This window comes from Epinephelus moara, chromosome 6, assembly GCF_006386435.1.
Source record: "Epinephelus moara isolate mb chromosome 6, YSFRI_EMoa_1.0, whole genome shotgun sequence".
NCBI classification, from domain to species: Eukaryota; Metazoa; Chordata; class Actinopteri; order Perciformes; family Serranidae; genus Epinephelus; species Epinephelus moara.
Window position 1 is genome coordinate 10,543,864 of NC_065511.1, and position 19,145 is coordinate 10,563,008.

Sequence of the window (19,145 nt, forward strand, 5' to 3'; positions counted from 1 at the left end):
AACATCTTATGAAATGAGATGAAATCTGTTTTTCAATTTCATTTCTCCAGAATCTGATTAGTCACTGAAGGTGTGTGTGTCTGCTCTGCCTAATGAAGAGGGTGACATGACTCATCCAAGGCAATGGTGTGTATGTGTGTATTAGGGGGTGGGTAAAGGGAGGTGTAGTTAGGAATGTTTTCACACACCCATGCTGTTGTGTACCACGCTGCCTCCATGGTGCCGTCAGGCACCGATCACGCACCGAGGCTCTCTTCCATTGGTCGGCGCCTAACACACCTTTGCGTCCTATTGGACGAGACGCTAAGCCAAGCCCATCTCTTCCCCACCGTGTTTGAAACGATGAATGGGGACGGGGCTGATTAGAAAACATTCAATTTTGGTTTTGAGGTGTTCACACGGAAGGACGAGTACTCACCAGTTAAACCAGGTTTTGAACACTTCACTCAGACCCACATAAAATGTAAGTACAACACATTTTTCACACTGTCATGTATTCCAATTTATGGCCTATATAACGAGGGGTGCTTTATTCAAATTCTAAGATATTAAACTTAAAATATTCTATAATATGTAATCTTTAATAAAGTGTAACTGGATGTGTTTGTTTCATGTCTATTGATGGTTGTCAAGCCTTATTATAAGCAGCACGGTTATATGTAGGTCATAGTTCATTCCTCCAGTGATGGTTATGTGCATGAGTATGATGATGCGTGAGATCCGTGTGTAGTGGTCAGGGAGGGGAAGTTCAGTGTTGTGTGACTGTTTGTGTAAGCAGCAGCACAGTTGGTGCTTTTGTCCCCCAGGGAAGTAGGTGAAAGGGCCCTGGTGCTGAAGAGCAGCAGCTGATCATGCTCTCTTCACATGATCCTTTACATATTCTGCATATGTTAATGAATGGCAAAATCAATAAGCTTTTAAACATTGATTGAACACTCAGGGGACACAGATTGGACTGTCTGCTCACAAAATGTACACAGTCTATGGTTAATTGTATGTAAATCTTTAAATCTGGCAGCTGATCTATTAAAGATCACTTAAAGACTACAGCTTATATATTCAAAATGAATAATCAAAATTACTAATTTTTTGCTCTTTTACTAGAGTTTGCAACATGGAAGTTGAGGAGCCCTCAGATATGCAGGGTAAATTTCAGCCTGCTCCTTTGGCTGAAGGTGACATGGAGGCTGTGGAGGCTCTGATGTCCATGACAAAGCACTGGAAGACCAGAAGTTTCAGGCCCAGGCTCTTCAGACCCTTGACTCCATCCTCAGACTGCTCAGAGGATGACTCTGTCCCCTTTGGGTCTACTGTGCTACAGGACTCTCCTTTGGTAAGTGATCCACACGGGCTGAAATTTGTCACATTAAGGGTTTTAGAATAAGCCAGTGTGAACAAATACATAAGTAAACAATAAACAATTTAATTCTAATGGTACGAACAAAATCAGCTAATGTTTACCTTTATATAAAAACATACACACACAACTTAAATGGAAATCTAAAATACACATTTTTCTTCTTACCTGTAGTGCTATTCATTAAACTAGATTGTTTAGGTGTGAGTTGTCGAGTGTTGGAGGTATCGGCCGTTGAAATGTCTGCCTTCTCTTGAGTTTAATGGAACTAGATGGCACTTGGCTTGTGGTGCTTAAAGCACACAAAAAACACTTGAAAAACTCAAAACCAATGTCTCTTTCCAGAAATCATGACCTGGTTACTCAAGATAATCCATAGACATTGTGAGCAGTTTCATGTAGGAACTATTTTCTTTCTACTGAACTTCACTCTCCAACTGTATCACTGCACAGAAGGAAGCGTGCATCTACTCATGGTCAAGACACTCAGGCTCATAACAGCATGAGATGCTCCCTGGGAGTTTGCGTTTCCTCGGATAGTGAAGGAATGACCCACCCTACTCTGCCCGTGCTCTGTCTCCTCATGCAACCTAACCAGTCCAATGAAGGCAATGAGAACTCTAGCCAGTTGTAGGAAGAGTAGGACAGGTCATGCCTTCGCTATCCAAGGAATTACAAATATGCATCCTCCTTGGCTGAACTGTTACGTTAGCTAACTCTGTGGTACTAGGTGAGGTAACAGCAGATGCACTCTTCCTTCTGCGCAGTGATACAGTTTGCGGGTGCAATCTGGTAGAAAGAAAATAGTCCTCACATGAAACTGCTCACAATAAGGTCTGTGGATTATCTTGAGTAACTGGGTCATGATTTCTGGAAAGAGACATTGCTGCTGAGTTTTTCAAATTTATTTTTTTTCGTGCTCGAACACCACAAGCTGAGTGCCTTGTAGTTCCATTATATTGGAGAGAAGGCAGACATCTCTACAGCTGATATCTCCAACACTCTGCAACTCACATCAAAACAATCTAGACTGATTAATAGCACTACAGGTACGAGGAAAAATATGTACTTTTGATTTGTCCCTTTAATAGTAAATTTAAAAAAGGCCATATTATAAGAGTGGGGCTTTTAGCAGCTATTTAAAAGACGATACCTATTTTGCAAGATTGAGGTTGTCTATAAAATTATATTAACTTCTTTTCTTTCAGTGCATGACACCGCCATACAGTCCACCCACCTTTGAGGCCACCCATTCACCCTTGGCGACAATCTTACATCAACCTGCAGCAGCTGGAAGTCCAAGCTGGCATCCAATGGAAGAGGCTCGTGCTGCTTCACAGCAACGGTTCCAGTGCACCAGTGTAATCCGTCACACTTCAGATGGCCAGCGCAGCTCCTGTGACGTCCATCCCGTCTCTGGGGAAGACAGACTCACTCAAGATCATACAAAAGACACTAAAACAGATGTGAGCTCTGAATATGGGCTGAACAGTAGAGAGTGTGTGGGGACTACTGTAATACAGTCTGACTCTAATGCAGCCACACCACATAAACCTTTCACTGTGACTTTGCCAGATGTGGTTGAAGCCAGCCAGACCCAGATGAGCCTTTCAGGCGGGGATGATAAATCAAACACATCTCAGGTTGTCTCCTCTGTCCCAGCTGGTGGCTGTAGGGTCTCTCCTGTGCCTGTCTCCTGCCAGATTCTTCCTGTCCCTTCTCCTCCCTCCACTGTTACAGCCTCTGACAGTCAGAAGCATCACCTAATACCTGTCCCATTAGCAACCCCCACTTCACTACAACAGCAGCACAAACAACAACAGGCACAACCACAAACACAAGCAGCTTCTCCTGCCCAGGTCTTTCTCCTAGGGGGTCAGGTGGCAAAAGGCCCCGTCTTGTTTCTTGTCCCTCAGCCGACTGTCCCTACACTCTACATCCAGCCAACACTGCTGACCTCTGGTGGCACCAAGCTACCGGCCATCGCCCCTGCGCCTGGTCGTGCCGTGTTGGAGCAAAGACAAAACCCGCTGCAGCCAGAAGTGTCCCGTGTACGCAGTCATGTTTGCCCCCATGATGACTGCAGCAAGACCTACTTCAAGAGCTCCCACCTCAAGGCCCACATGAGGACACACACAGGTAAGACATGACACATTTTTATATTGGATTTGACACCTAAAAAAGGAAGTGTATTTTAATTACAGATGACTTTTCTAGATACTCAAACACATTTTACAAAGCAGCCAAAGGTCAGCACTATATGCAAAAAGATGACACAAGTGTGATGAACACAAAAAGCCTCAGTTTCCACTTTACTGTCTGTGTTCCACCAGGTGAGAGGCCCTTTAGATGCAAGTGGGAAGGCTGCGAGAGGCGCTTCGCTCGCTCCGATGAGCTGTCTCGCCACCGACGTACTCACACGGGAGAGAAAAGGTTTGCCTGTCCTGTGTGCCACAGCCGCTTCATGCGCAGCGACCACCTTGCAAAGCACGCCCGACGACACCTAGCAGAGAGGAAGACACCCTGCTGGACTTTAAAGGCCACTTCCACAACACTCACTCTGTCTTCAGCAAACTCTCTCTAAGTAAAAACTGTGATATTGAATGTCAGGTGCACAGAGGAGTCCGTCAAACAGTGCACAGAGTGTCTGCCTCATTTTTACAAGTCTCCATTCAGCTTAGTCAATGGTTGAACAACACTGCTGAGCTGGAGACAAGTTTAAGTTGCACATTAAGTATTTGATTGTAGTTGAATCAGAACGAGGTGTTGAGACTGTTTATATTCGACCCTCAAACTGAGCTTTTACACTGAAAATATCAGCATACATACTATTTAATAATTCACTTTCATAACACTTTTAAAAGTGAATGCTAAACATGTGTACTTTTCAGTGATATTTGACCAAAGAATGTTGAATATATTTCTTTTGTGCCATATAAGAAATATTTGTTAAAAAACTATTTTGCACAATATGTATGTCTTGCATTGGAAATAGAATCTTTATTAAACTTGAGATATGTTTTTTTTGTCATTCAGATGTGTCCAGTTCTATTTTTAATGTATGTGTGTGTCCTGCCTACTTAATGTATATTGACAAACAGAATAACAATTCAATAGCTCCTACATGGTGTTTACTCGAGAGATTTAGCTCCTTTGATCACATTATCCAAGATAAGAATTAGATTAAATCATCATGTTACAAAACCATTTCTGAAAGTGATTACCAGTTATTAAGGTATGTGTGTGAAGTAGCAGTGGCGCTTCAGTAATATTATTAATGGTCTGTTAAGGTAAGACACTACAGGCGAAAAGAGTTTTTTCATGCACTTGTCAATTTTGAGATTTTGGCCTTTAGGCCTGTTGCCTCCATACCATGCCTGCTTTCAGACAAGTGGAAAGCAAATGTCCAAAATACACATTCAAGTGTTCAGATTTCTGTTATGGAAATCCAAATGAATACAATAGATATATGCAGTTAACCATGGACGTTTCATTGTGATATCTATTAGTTAACATATTTACCCTATTCTCTTTTTTTTCTTCTTTTTTTGGTGTACATAACATAACAGTACATATGTTAAAAAGCAACTGAATAAAAAATTTTTTTTCTCATACTCCAGAAATCTTCATTTCAGTAGCAGTATTATTTTCCTTTCTACATCCTAAAGGTTTTGAAAGGGGTTTGTCAATATATCACTTACAGCCTGATCTATATAACATTTTATTCTTAAAAAACATGGTGAATTTCTTGACAGTATTTTCTAATTTACATAGTGATAAAATGAGATGTCCTAAATACCCTCTGTAAAAAAAACATTGACTCCGTCAACAACAAAACAAATTGAACCTGCTATTATCTCATGTTCAGATTTCTGCTCTGGGAACCTATGTTAATAACCACATATTTAATAAGATCATGCCTTTATCTGCATATTGAAACATATATTTTCAGAAAACAATTGCCTTAATGTTAATAATCAATTGGGGAGGTTTCATGGTGATATGTATTACTTACAAGTTGTATCCTATTACTACTATTACCCTTACTGCTAATAAAACAGACACAGGGAATCACAGTCCAGTCAATGAGGTGTTTATTACAGTTCATGTTGACAAGCACAGAAACTGAAGTTATTAACAGGCAAACGCCTGATAATTCATCATGCCTTGAACACAAATAAGGAGACAACTTCACAAATATGGTACACCTTTTGTAAGCATACTTCCCCCGTCAGGAAATAATATTCTTACAACAAAGCCCTCAATTTTGAAAAAATCAGATTCAATGGGAATAGCAAAAAGGGGTTCTAGCATTATATATACTTTTAAAAAATAAGAGCCCACTCCATGTCAGCTGATCCATTGTCCATCAACACTTCCTTTATTCTGTCTGCAGCACATGCTGTCTAATAAACCTGCTTTGCTATGCCGTGATATAGCAGTTACTTGCTGGCCCTTCACTAGTCAGGGAGCAAGCTGCTCAGCACTTTAGAGAAACTCTGAAACACCAGTTTACTGGAGAAAACTGAGCCATTAGCTTTTCAGCCACGCCAGAGTGGACCTCACTAAGAATTTTTCCAAGGGGTGGATTTCATGGTGACACTGCACATTGATCACGCTGGCTTTATTTACTTCATCATCAGGCGGATGAGTAAATGCACCTTCATATTCAAGCCTCCATTTCAAAACACTGAGGACAACACATTATAAATGTAATAATGATACCAAGCTCTTATCACACAGAATAAACTATACAACCATTAAAAATCATAAATACATATCCTGTAGCAAAGCATCCTACAAGATGTCAGAACTGTGTTTTTGTTTAAATACACCATTTCACTCAGGGATACACATCTTACTTTACAAGACTGGCAACAGCAATGAAGACATATATAATACATTTGTCAGATATAATAATTCTCAATTATTACATGTCTACTGTAAGAGTGTAAACTGTAGTGCCATGGGATGCCTAAAGCAATGGGAAGAATGCATCTGTCTTGTAGGAGTCATCCATTTTGTTGCATACTAATTAACATCTACTGGGTATTCCAGGTCTAATCACTTACTATACTGTATATTGGGCTTTGTAAAAGGAAATATAGTCTGGTCCCAGCTATATCTGCACGGTCTCTTCAGTCAATTGCAGTGGAATGTAGACCAGAGGAAGCTAGCAGCAGAAACCAGTCACATTTAAAAGTCCTCCTAGTCTGATGATTGCTAAGCTGGGACAGAGAGAGCAGCCTCAGTTTGGCAGGAATTGAGGAAATAAGGGACCAAAGAGAAGTTCTTCAGTGTAGTCTCATGGGTGACACCAGTGTCCTGCATTTCAAACCTGGGAGAGGGACACAAACATGAGTCCAGGACAAAACTTTGAGACACACTCCAAATTTGAAAATACTCCATTACTGAGACCCTTACCAGTCTCTGGAAGAGATGACATAGTACACAGGGGGTGGTGGTGAGTCAGTGGCAGCACAAAGTGGCTGGCCCATGCTGTAGGCCCCTGCTTGGGTGAACATGAGCCAGTCTCCGATGTTGAGCTCAGGCAGCAGACAGTGCTCCACTACCTGGTCCAGGTCATCCCCAGAGGGACCCCACAGGCTGCTGCTGAACACTGGAGCATCCAGGGATGTGTTCTGCTAAAGGGAAAGAAAGAGGGCACAGATCTATTTATTACATTTATTTAGTTATCCAACACAACATCAATCTCTGTCCACTGGAGATGAGGGTTTGTAACTCTTTCAACTAGATTGGGTTAGGGTTGCCATAAACCCCAGTTAGCCTGGCCTGTTTACTAAAACAGCTAGATGTAAACGTCTTTACTTAATATCTACCAATAAGTGGTTTTAGATTTTTACATATTAAAATTCAGGATCACACATCTCTCTTAACATTATACAAGACAATTAAGTAGTTTGGGAAACCTTAGTTTTTGGCTTTGTTACAGCAGAGTGTGCGTCACTATCTCCTTTGTGAGGTGTCACAAATGAGGAGACATTTTGTGGAATGGTGAACATGGTCAATATAGTGTTTACATGTTTACACACAAATGTTCAGCTACCCTTCCACTATATTGAGGAATAGCAGCATAAGAATGCACTACTGAGGTCACTGCTACAGGTAACCTTCCAGTAATAGCTTTTATTCAGGCTTCTGATTGGCCAACATCCTGTTCTTCTTTGCATGGCTATAGGTTTAGGCTTACTGTTGGTTTGGCATGCTTGACAGCATTTCAGTTGTATTTTTGCAATTTCATTTGGACAGAGACTATTTTTTTTTTTTACAACAAAGTTTGTGTGGACAGTATTTTTGAAACTCTCTTTTCAAAAACACCCATGTACATGTGTACAAGGCCTTAGTCAAAAAAAATGGAATGCAAGAAGTGATGTGCACACAAGAGGATGGAGAGGCTTCATTGTAAGATGCACAATTCAATAAATAAATCCTATAAAATGAAAATGCTTTGATTCTATTCTGAATCTCTTAACTCATGTACTTCCACAAGTTATGACTCCCAGCCTTTGTCTCTGTTACTCCATCATCCATAAATTCCTCAAGTTAAATGGATTATTATGACAATTACAAAATGATGTCCCTGAAACCTCTGATTTGTTCTAATTAAAAGTAACACTGTGGTTCTTCCGTAGTGATTACATAACCTATCATAGGACAGTCAGAGATCAAAGATGACTATGTACTGGGATGAGATGTTTGGCTAACGAATGTTTATTTAAACAGAGAAAAAAATCTAAGAACCACAAAAGGTTTTGGTGTGGTAACATCACAAACATGACAGATTCTGTGAAACTCACCTTATGAACAGATGGAGCAGGAATCAGTGTCTCAGAAAGTTTGCTGGCAAATGATCCATACACTCCCTCGTTCATGTAGTACTGGAACTCTGGCTCATCGTTGGGAGATGGATCATCTGTTGAGAAAGAATCTGTGTGATTAATTCATTTTATTCTTACTCATATTTTCTTTCATATTACAACTTGTGAATCACACATTTGTGTGGTTCTTTTGACTGGTTGACTTTAAATGATGCCATTTTTAAAACAGTTGTGTGACATTTTTACAATGTTTTGTTGCCAATTCCAAATGGCAGTCCTCCTCATGGTCCTACAGCATGCTGGATGAGACCAGTGAGGCAGTCAAAATGCACCGTGTAAAGTCAAAATTTTCAGACACATAGTCTTATTCAAATAAGCTTTAATATATTTACTAATAAAAATCCTAAGTGAATACCATGCCACTGACCATGTGCCTGGTCCTGGCGATCACGTGCCACCACCTCTTTGGAGATGACGTTCACTGCCAGAGTGAAAGCAGAGGACACAAAGAAGCTGCCGGGCTCAGCAATGATGGAAACTCCAGTTGAAGAAGGGAAGTAAAGGTCCACCATAGACATGACTGCACTATTGATCTGTAAAGTAGGAACAAAATGGGAAGACCTTTGTAAATAACATTTAAAATGTTATTTAATCTAATTGCATGTCAGCCTTTGAAGAGTAGTTTAACTCAGGCCTGATATGAGACACTGTATTTCATACTATGATGTTTTTCTTTCCTGATAATTTAAAATTAATCTCATTTTAAAAAGTAGTCAAAACAGTGACGAAAGATACAGCAAATTCCATATCATGATGCATTTCTCACCCAGTTTTACTTACAAAGGTTGTACTATCCTGTGTGTCCCTAACTGGTATTATGCAAAAAGCAGAAGATAAGAAACTGACCAGTTGCAGCTGGCTCTCAGAGCCACTGAAGCCACCTCCAATGTCCAGGATTTTCATGTTGAAGCCAATTTCCTCCTAGACCACACAAAGATTTATAAATGTGTAACCAAAACACAAGTGATGACCAAAGCACTCAGTGTCCAAAACATAACAGTGTGTGATAGAAGGCAAAGGACATGCTCGTCACAGAGCTAAACATTAAGAATATTACTTACTCCCATATCAAAGACACAACGAGCATCAGATACGGCATGAACGTACACCTGGTCATCCTCACAGGAGCTGGAAATGTTTGACCTGTGGGGAGAGCAAAGGGCAAAGGGGCAGTTAATGGTCAAACTTTGACAACTTCACGGGGAGTTAAAATTTTATCTTGTACTATACTGGACTAAATTAATTGTTCAAGAAAAAGCTAAGGTAAAGAGCACTGCTGTGGACCTGAATGGATCTGAATGTTTCTTAAACATGCTTCATAATCAGACATTGCATTTTTGCAGGCCTCACCTGACTCCAACCACCTGCACACCCAACTCCTTAGCCCTCTCCAGCAGATGCCTGCAGTCCTTGAGGGAACACCCAAATGTCATGCTCATCTCGTCATCCTGGTTAGATACTTCTGTTGAAACCTGTAGCAGCAGCCTAAATTAAATAAAAGATCTTTGTTACTGGTCTGAAAAATAAGAAACCCAATGAGTTAAGTAAAAGTGCTACAAAACTAGAATGAGTTGACAAGCTTTTATCAAGCTTGATTTCACAAAGCCTTTTATTGGCAATCCAAATATGCCAGGAGATGGGAAACAACATACTGTATTTAAAGTGAAATCCTGTTAGATGGATAGTATTTAATGATTCGTAAAAGCTGCCATTATGACACAAAGCATTGAATTAGCAGCTTTTAAGTCACGTGATCACTGGCAGTAGGACTAATACTTATTAAGCACTTACTTGGCATTGGGGTGGCAGCGAGAAATCTTGCGCAGCTCTGCCTCATTATCACACACCAGGAGGTCAATGCCGTTCTTAGCAGCGTATTTAATCTGGGAGACCTGTTTGCAAATACCACTGTAGATGATATCTTCAGGGGGAATACCATGGCTCTGAACCAGCTCAAGCTCAGACTGAAATATAAAAGAGACAAGGACAGAGCAGTATTCCATTAATATACTCTATGTGGGCTAGACAACACATTTCATCATTCCATGTCCACTCTGCATGGTTTACTATTGACATAAAAAAAATGATAAACAATATATAAAAAGGAAGGCACTGAGGTACACTGACCACTTGGTGGTGCCTTTATGCCAGGGACACACATACTTTGTAAGGGGGGTTCTTTTGCAAAAGAAGGCCAGATAATAAACAGATGTTAATAATTAATATATATTAGCCCACTGTGTTGGGGGGTACAGGTGATTCCCCCAGGCACTTTTTTTCATAAACAAGCAGTCAGTCAGTTCACTTTCATTTTGAATAAGAAAATGGTTGGCAGGCCATAAGTTGAGTATCACTGCTCTATGTCTATTCTACAGATCGTGGACCAAGAGTTGTACAATATAAATTCTGTGAAACACATGGTGCAATACAGGACCGAATTTGTCACCCTGAAAAATAACAGTTGTAAAGTCCTTTATAAACACTTAACTAAGTAATTTTCTGCCGAGTATGCAAGACTGAGCCTAAACACTGCAACCGTGATTACTTTCTGTGGAGAAATCTGAACTGACAACAGTGATAGGACATGAGAGTGAGTGAGTACCTTGTTGGTACAAATGAATCCAGTGCCGAGGGCGGCAAGAACTTCAATAACAGCTGGACTGCTGTTGCATCTGACAGCATAGTAAGGTCGAATTTGGGCCATGTGGGTTCGCCAGCGAACATGCTGCCTCATTATAACTCCAAGGTCTGCTACAAAGAATGCATTCTTCTCAGACTGTGCAAGAAGGAAACATAAATACGGATGAATCAAGCTTCTGAAAAAGATTGTCTGTATGTGACCATAAACATATAACAAGGCAATAAACAGTAAAATAACAGGTGTTTGAGCCAAAGCTAAGACAGTAAGGAATTCAGGTTTCTAAGTATGTACATGTTGTTGAAGTGAGCCCTCTTACCAGAGTTTGTTCATAAATGTGATTGTCAATCACGTCACAGAGGGCTGTGCCTCCCTCCAGTAGATCAACTGAATATTGTGGTTCATCAGCAATTCCTTTCATCCTCTCAACCGTTTTCTTCTAATCCGACAGGCATAAAGAACGTGGCTAGTCCGAAGTGGTCTTGCTCGCACCCTCTCGAGCCCCTGGGGTCCTAGACTTATGCAACAAACTGTACAAGAAATTGAGAAAAGTTAACAGAAGACACAAAGAAGCAAAACAAAGCAATCATATTAGGATAATGCATATTCATAGATGATGTCCAACTAGTTTCTAGTTTATTCAGTAGCTGGAACATAAACCTTTCTGACTAGATCCCCAATCAAGTCATTTTCAGGGAGCGTCCAATCAGAGCACAGAGCAGGCTCTACGTTATAGGATAGCTTTGTGGAAGAGGCCTATTCTTCTAAAGAGCCGCTGTGAAAACACAGTCTGGGGCACAGAGTTCATTTACTTTACCATCAATTACTCCCAACAATCACCATTAATCCCTGAGCTGGTGACCCGTGAAGGTTCTTTTTGATGGCATTAAACAAGGTACAATACTGGCGGCGTTGTTGCCAAAACTTTACTTTCAATAATGTTGCACAATACATCGCAGAGGTACAGCAGTCTGGACTGGACCAGATGTGACATGGCTGTAGCTTTGGGAGGTATAATAGAGAGACCAACAATGTGCCTAGAAAGCCTGCTGTATTGCTGACAGCTGTGACAAGGCAGGGACAACTGCTTGAAAAAGGTTCAGTATGCTTATTACTTCACCAACCCCTGTGAATTCTGATGTGAAATATTGTGCAGGAACAGTCTGATACAGAGACAGAGACAGAGGGGCAAGGGTAAATTTGCAATTCCTCCTTGATTTCATTGTGATGCTTAGATATTTTTTGTAGTTCTACAAAAATATGTAATCTTAAATTATTGAGTACTCTGCTGAGACACAGGTTAAAAAAGACTGGGAGATGACTCAACCCTATCATCTATTTAAAAATCAACCAAGACTTTATGTAACTTAGAAAATGCTGAACTCTGTCGCTCATGACAGACAGCTCATGCAATATATACACATGACACTGCAGAAAGAACTACATTGAAAATGTAGTAACTATTATCAGGATTAATATCTGTGACCAAATAATAGCCTCCTTTATTGCAGCACAATCAGAGAAGGATAAAAACAACTGCAGAGAAAAGCAGTCCAGAGCACAACCACATCTTATTTTAATAGAAGTTCTTAAAATAGACATTAAATACAAATTCTAAAAATAACTGTAGCCCGTTTGTGATTTATCTGGGACATGCAGCTTGTTAACAATTATATTTATTCCTTCTGACAAGAGTTTTTTGTTAACCTATTTATCACAATGCATTAATACACAACAATATATTAATAATTTCCATTCACACAGACACACATACACAAATCCAAAGGAAATGGTTTTTTTTGCATATGTTTCTCCTTTGAAAATACCCCCAGTCAAACAGGATGAATTCATTCTTCAGTGTTCACCTAATTTACTCACATGGATGAGTCCTGTGATGAACTCGTCCACTATCAGCTAGGATCCCAAGGTGGCTCGGCGTTGAAGTCAAATGGCTCCCGGTATAGAGCTGCCCCTAGATCCTCTGGATAGTTATTGTACACCTACAAAAGGACAGATGAGGACAGGGCACACAGATATCAGTCACTGATAAACAAACAACTCTGACAAGGAGAGCACCTGTTTCCCTACTGACATATCCCCCAGTCAAACATAACATGTATGTCGTGTTTGTACATTCGAATCTGTTGTAACGTTAGAGGGAAACAGTGGTGTATAGTTGAGCTGGTTTAATGTTAAAATGCAATGGGAGGAGAGTATGGGAGGTGCTCATTGGACTACGTTTATGGTTTACTTTGATTGTGACACATATTTTCTGTAATGGCTGTTTGTCAATGTTTGAAATGTTACCCTTAGCTAGTTTGGACCACGGTCAGTGAACTAAACTAACGTACTCACGATGACTGTTATGAATGACTAAATGGACATAGCTATGCCAATCACATCAAACAGTATTTTTTTTTAAAACTCATGCCCAGAGTGATTAGTCAAACACCAAACTGCTCGAGAGGAATACAAAACATTTAATATTTCTGACATACAGGAAGCTACCTATCTTGCTACTGTAACACGTCGTTTTACATTCATTGGTAACGGTAGCATAAGGTATTAGCGTTAGCAGCCTAGCAACATACGATGCTATAACGTTGAAGGCTAACAGGAGCCAGGTTAGATATTCATTTTTCAATAATAATGCTACTAATATTACGCTATCTTTAGCCTCTTTAGCTAGCATGTATGTCTTGTTGGCACTAACACTACGTCACCCGGTTAATTTAACAACATGCTAATTAGCAAGCTAACAACGCGGTTAGCTAGGTTAACGATACTTACGTCTGCTGAAAACCCAACAGAGGGGACAGAACGCTTTTTCTTTTTAGGCGGAATTTTTAAAGAGTTGTGGGGTTACTAAAAGAGAAAAGGATAACTGCCATAGACGAGGTGGATTAGTCGAGTTATTGTGGTCCGAGGTTTTGTCGATGTACGCTAGGCTAGTACGGATTATTTATTAAAGACCGAGCGGAAAGCAACAGTGGAGGTCGAATGTGCGGTAAAGACAGACCGACAGACAGGAGCGTCAAGTTACTTCACACTGAAATTAACACGGATATATCCGGTGAAATATCAAAATAAAACCTACGTTTCTGAACACGTTGCAATGTTTTTTTTTCAAAGTAATGCAAAGCACCGATGTTGGAATAAAAACGCAATCTAATAGTGTCGATCTCATAAAGTTTTTTTTCAGGAAATGTTGATTCATTGTAACATAACTTAATAATGACAAATTTTAAAAAATAAAATTCCGGTCTGATTCTACTAAATGTGGGGAGTTTGACGCATTTTAGAAAGGAGGAGTTTAGAGCTGTCAAAACCAAAGACATCGACCTCAGTTTTACAACATGATAACAGAAAACATGAGGAGCAATTATCATCAAAGACCAAAGACATGAATTAGACAGTAATTAAACCCCAGCTTGCAATAAAAAAAATAAAATAAAAATTAATAAATGATAACAACAACAACAGCGGCAATATGAGTATGCTGTTGTATTTTTTCCCCATAAACGACGCAGAAATATTCCAGAAACAGTTATGGAAAAACCACCTTGTTTGAACTCAAGCTATCTATAATAACCATACTGTATGTTAAACAGTCCAATGTCAAATTTTCCAAAAATTACCTGTGTTATGTCTCCATTGTGTTCCCCATGGCTCAGTAATAAGGACAAAATGTTGTCCAATAAAGTTTGCAGAGTCTTCCTTTTAGTCTGCAACCAAAATCAACAGTTGTAAAGCACCAGTTCCATGACTATAGATGAATGCATAGATTTTGCCCCAAGTTCAAGCTCAAACTGGAATTTCTCTTCCCTTTGCTTTTATTGTTGTGACTTTGAGAAGTTGAGCCTGCCTCTGAAAATGCAGGGTCTGGGGCAGTGTTTTTTCCAAGGAGATAAATTTGCATGTCTCCCTCCTCAACACTGGAGGAGGAGGGTGCCAAGGAAAGCTCAGCTACTGTTAGCTAAACAGAAGGGAAGTGTTTTCTCTGGGGCTGCTTTGACTCAATATCAGTACTGACATCATGCTGGTCTGAAGAATCACAAACCTTGGTAAAATGTCCCCAGTTCAAGTGTCCTTGTCTCTAATTGCATGATGTCATGGGGTTTTAAATGTTTTAATGCATATTTGCAAATCATATCAATAGAATTTCTTTGCAGATTTACTGTTTTAATTATTGTCAAATATATATTGTGTAAAATGTGCATGTGGTTTGCCTTTGAGTTTTTCTTAGGTCTAATGATCCACTCATGTCTGTGTCCTGGAGTCAAAGTCCATTCTCAGCAGTGTCTGTGCAGGCTTTTGGCTACTCATTGTTCCCTTAGTTTAGTGTTTCAAGATTGTTACAGAGTGACAGGAACAAAGAGTACAGCCTTTTATTAACTATAAAAATACACCAAACTGTTCTGTATGGTGTTGGATTATCTGGGATTCAGTGAACGTTTTGTTTCCATCCATCCAGATGTCTTTATCTGTAAGCAAGCCTAAATCTTTAGCATCCTGACTGATCCACGTCATATAACAGTGCATGATGAATTCCCAAAACTGTGAAATTCTTCAGAGTGTTAGATGAGTTTTGAGCACCCCTCAGGGAAAAATAAACAATAGCAGCATTTGTTTCACTAATAAAACTTTTGCTTGGAGTCCATTGTAAAGGCTGCAGGGGCAATGTCTTTTCCTCGGACTGCAACACAAAAGCTGTTCCGTGTTTTGTGCCTGTTTTCTCCAACGCTAAATGAGACTATGTATATATAAGGCTTAATCACACATAGCATCTAAAGTGGCTTCCAGTAAAGCACAATGTTTGATTTCCATTGTTTGGATCATAATAGCCATCGCAGCCACTGGGTATGCGACAGCGAGACATGTGTACCACCCACTGTGCGCGCAAATACTCCAGTGGCTGCATTGTGCAGCAGGAATTCTTATTTGCAAACATTACAAACAGATTACATCAACACACTGATTTAGAAAGACCCCGCATAGATGAACCCTGAGTGACCAAAAGGCTCCAGTTAGAGAGGAACAAACAACATATTCCAACAATAAAAAGATAAAATAATAAAGCACCTTCAACAAAATTGATTATCCTTTTTGTTTTTAACTATAAAATTAATGTTATAAACAACATTTAATCGATATAAACACAGTCAATCAGATAAGACATCTAGACATTTATAGCATCTCTGCATACTGGAATAATAATAAGTTATTTACTCGTCACATTCACATGAGTGACTGTAAACCCACCATGAATTGGTGTTATGCAACAGACTCTAGTGTTGTAAGTGTTGTGAAGTCACTCAGCAGCTCTTTTTTTCCAGAGAATGTTGCTAAGTAAAAGGAACTCCAAACAAACTTTTCCTCACACTGATCTGAATGTCAAGTAGGGGAAATATAAAGCAACTGGCTGCAGGAATATAAAAAAGAATGTTATAGTGAATGCTTGTTTTCTAACAACTACACAGATGTGTAAAAAAAAAAAAAAAAACATAATTGCAATCTTTAACACACCCAAATATGTGCTGTGAAATGGCTCCATGTTTTTGGTTCTACAATATGCCAACTAAAAAAGGAAGTACCTATCTCTGGGCTGTCCCAGGACATGTCATTCTTAACAATGGTGTCACAGCGGTGGAGAGATACAGCAAGATATACCATGATGGTCAAACAATAACACAATCTAAAATATGATGCACATTTCACCCTTGTTTCCTCTCTGTCAAGATAGATTACTGAATAAGTCATTACAATAAATTCATAGCATAACTCTGTGTCAGTAGTTGCAATCATTATATGTGGTTTACTGTAAAAGTACATTGTTTCTGAGAAACTCATCAGGAAGACCACATCAATAAATACTGGAACTTTATGTTATTATGCTTTGTAAGATATTTCACAAGTCAATCATGTTGGAGAATTCCAGTAAAAGTGTGTGGATATAGCCCATGTTGCTACTGCATTTATGTCCTGCACTGCAACCTATGTATACACACACGTACATTTACAAATACAGCCATTGTGTAGGGTATCTGTGTCAACATGTATGCCTTTAGACCAAGTGAACTAAGTACAGGCAGAGTAAAGGGGTAGTTCAGATGTTTTTGAAGTGTTTTGGGGTTTTTTTTAAGATATTTTTTGGGGCATTTTTTGCCTTTAATTGATAGAACAGTTTAGCATGAAAGGAGGAGAGATGGAGAGAGTGACATGCAGCAAAGGGCCGCAGGCTGGAGTCGAACCCGGGCTGCTGTGGCAACAGCCTTGTACATGGGGCGCCTGCCTGTTCTATCCACTAAGACACCAACACCCCTCATAGACGGTATATTTCATGCAATAGATATCAGTCAGCATGCCCCCAGATTAGAGAGGCAGGCTGGAGTCTGACATAGAAGCTGAGCAATGCACTGCTGTGGAGGGTCAGCAACAAAATGTATCTTAGTCACCTAAAAGAGGCCCAGGTAAAAACAAACAAACAAAAAAAAGCTAAACACTAAATATTGCTCTCTTCAAAGCCAGATTCCATTAAGAAAAACAGCAATTTAACATCTCTGACGAACAATTACTTAATTTGTGTTGTTGTGTGACTTTAGTGTTTAAAATGGTTTGTCACCAAAGTCACACAATAACACAAGTTAACTAACTGATTGAAGCAGCGGTGGACCATCAGCTCCTGTGTTTAGCAAGCTAAAATACCTGTTTTTGTGAGAGCCTGGTCACTTTGACAAGAGCATAGATGGGGAACTGAAGCCTTCCCTGTCAGAACAGGCTGTCTGATGGAAAGGTAAAGTAGCGAGAATACTCTCAATATAGCATATACTCAAACTGATATTAATTGTGTGTATTAATTGTATTATTGTGGCTGTCCCCCATCCACAGCAGTGCATTGCTTAGCTTCTGTGTTGGACTCCAGCCTGCTTCTCCAAATTGGAGGCGTGCCAACTGACATCTACTATAGGTAATACACTGATCAACCCCAAAAATACAAAAATCTGAACTATCCCTTTTAAAGTAATCACATGATGTGCACAGAGACCATCTTACCTGGAATGTATTAGTGAACTAATTAACTTGTGTTGTGTTGCATTCATAGAAGAAAAACAGGGAGCATTTTCTAAAGAAACGGAATAAGAGGACAGGTGATAGCAGTATGTCTGTTGCAACATTTTTAAGATTTTTTAAAGCTATTTTAATGCTTCAATTCCTTTATAATACTTTAACACTTACGTGCCTTATTCAGTAAACATAAACACAACGCAGACACAAATCAGAGGGTGTGTGTGAGAAGCTTTGATGGATGTTTACAGACAACTATGGGAGTCCATGCAAGGACACAGTGTTGAATGCTTTGCGTGAGAGGGGATGACATTAAGCTTGTTAATAGTTTTTTTTTTCATTCAATGCTATTTATTGCTAAAACAACACTTTTCTGTCTTATTCGGGAAGAGATCACACAGCAGACTCTCAGCAGTCTGACCGATTATGGCGTGTGTTGTGTGTGTGTGTGTCCTGATAACATCCCGACAGACTGGCCTCTAGCCAGCCATGGGCAAACTCACCCTGCTGTTTGATGTCGAGGGTTGGCTCCAGGCAGACCAACCATTGTGTCCCAAACAATGAACCCCAGAGCCACTGAACTATAAACATGTCCCTTTGGGGGGCGTTTTCCTCAGATTCTGTGCAGGAGACACCCAAAGTCAGGAAACCTGACCCGACTTTTCCAAATTTAGTAACTCTAAAGCCTCAAATGCTGCTGACTTGGCATCCAGAATTGCCCGTCTGCTTCTCCAATAATGTAATAATACACTTGGAATGTTGACTGAGTCTCGAGTCTGGGGTTTTATCACATCTTGTAATCCAGGAAATTTGGTTAAATTCCATATCAGGAATAATAAAACGTTGCCTCACTTGATATGTTTTTGTAAAATTGACAACTGGTGGTTATTTATCAGGGGGGAAGGGGGTGGTGCAAAATTGGGGCAGCATATCAAATATTGTTTTAAACACTGGGGGCAGGACTTTTTTATTCTGGCTTAGAGGAGAAGCATACAAATTTAAATGGCTGCATTTTGTATTGATTTTTTATTGCTGATTTTTACAGAAAACCATCCAATCCCGCCGGTTTGGAAGGCATGTTGCCTTTAAAAATCACCAAAATTTCACCATTTATCATAGCCAGAAACTGTAAAAACAGAAATTAGCACTGGCTTTTCAAATTCTTGATGTTCCTTGAGCACATTAT

At 39.8% G+C, this 19,145-nt stretch overlaps 2 protein-coding genes across 4 annotated transcripts; one reads left to right on the forward strand and one right to left on the reverse strand.

Moving 5' to 3' along the window:
• Positions 1-343: 343 nt before the first annotated feature.
• LOC126391257 (Krueppel-like factor 10) lies at positions 344-4,836 on the forward strand. The gene is made up of 4 exons (XM_050045885.1): positions 344-463; positions 1,105-1,333; positions 2,566-3,496; positions 3,691-4,836. The coding sequence occupies exons 2-4, from the start codon at positions 1,115-1,117 to the stop codon at positions 3,939-3,941; spliced, it is 1,401 nt and encodes a 466-aa protein (XP_049901842.1). The 5' UTR covers positions 344-463; positions 1,105-1,114; the 3' UTR covers positions 3,942-4,836.
• A 598-nt stretch (positions 4,837-5,434) lies between these two features.
• Positions 5,435-14,743, reverse strand: LOC126391258 (antizyme inhibitor 1-like). 3 transcript variants are annotated; one of them, XM_050045887.1, is made up of 12 exons: positions 14,533-14,743; positions 12,773-12,894; positions 11,214-11,424; positions 10,859-11,032; positions 10,048-10,220; positions 9,607-9,741; positions 9,318-9,399; positions 9,103-9,177; positions 8,624-8,789; positions 8,176-8,291; positions 6,782-7,002; positions 5,435-6,695 (listed from the first exon to the last, which is right to left on the reverse strand). In XM_050045887.1, the coding sequence occupies exons 3-12, from the start codon at positions 11,313-11,315 to the stop codon at positions 6,581-6,583; spliced, it is 1,359 nt and encodes a 452-aa protein (XP_049901844.1). In that variant the 5' UTR covers positions 11,316-11,424; positions 12,773-12,894; positions 14,533-14,743; the 3' UTR covers positions 5,435-6,580. The 3 variants fall into 3 exon arrangements, with proteins under 3 accessions (XP_049901844.1, XP_049901845.1, XP_049901843.1); XM_050045888.1 differs by lacking the exon at positions 14,533-14,743 and adding an exon at positions 13,685-13,911 and having other exon boundaries at positions 6,782-6,999; XM_050045886.1 differs by lacking the exon at positions 14,533-14,743 and adding an exon at positions 13,685-13,910.
• Between the last annotated feature and the right edge of the window lie 4,402 nt (positions 14,744-19,145).

Excerpts from the sequence above, each read along its gene's own strand:
- LOC126391258 (XM_050045887.1), bottom strand. The coding sequence starts at position 11,315 with ATGAAAGGAATTGCTGATGAACCACAATATTCAGTTGATCTACTGGAG. Across the intron at positions 10,221-10,858 it reads GATTCATTTGTACCAACAAG|TCTGAGCTTGAGCTGGTTCA; the intron begins GTACTCACTCAC and ends TTTATATTTCAG. Across the intron at positions 9,400-9,606 it reads GTGCAGGTGGTTGGAGTCAG|GTCAAACATTTCCAGCTCCT; the intron begins GTGAGGCCTGCA and ends CTCTCCCCACAG.
- LOC126391257 (XM_050045885.1), top strand. The coding sequence starts at position 1,115 with ATGGAAGTTGAGGAGCCCTCAGATATGCAGGGTAAATTTCAGCCTGCT. Across the intron at positions 1,334-2,565 it reads TGCTACAGGACTCTCCTTTG|TGCATGACACCGCCATACAG; the intron begins GTAAGTGATCCA and ends CTTTTCTTTCAG. Across the intron at positions 3,497-3,690 it reads CCACATGAGGACACACACAG|GTGAGAGGCCCTTTAGATGC; the intron begins GTAAGACATGAC and ends GTGTTCCACCAG.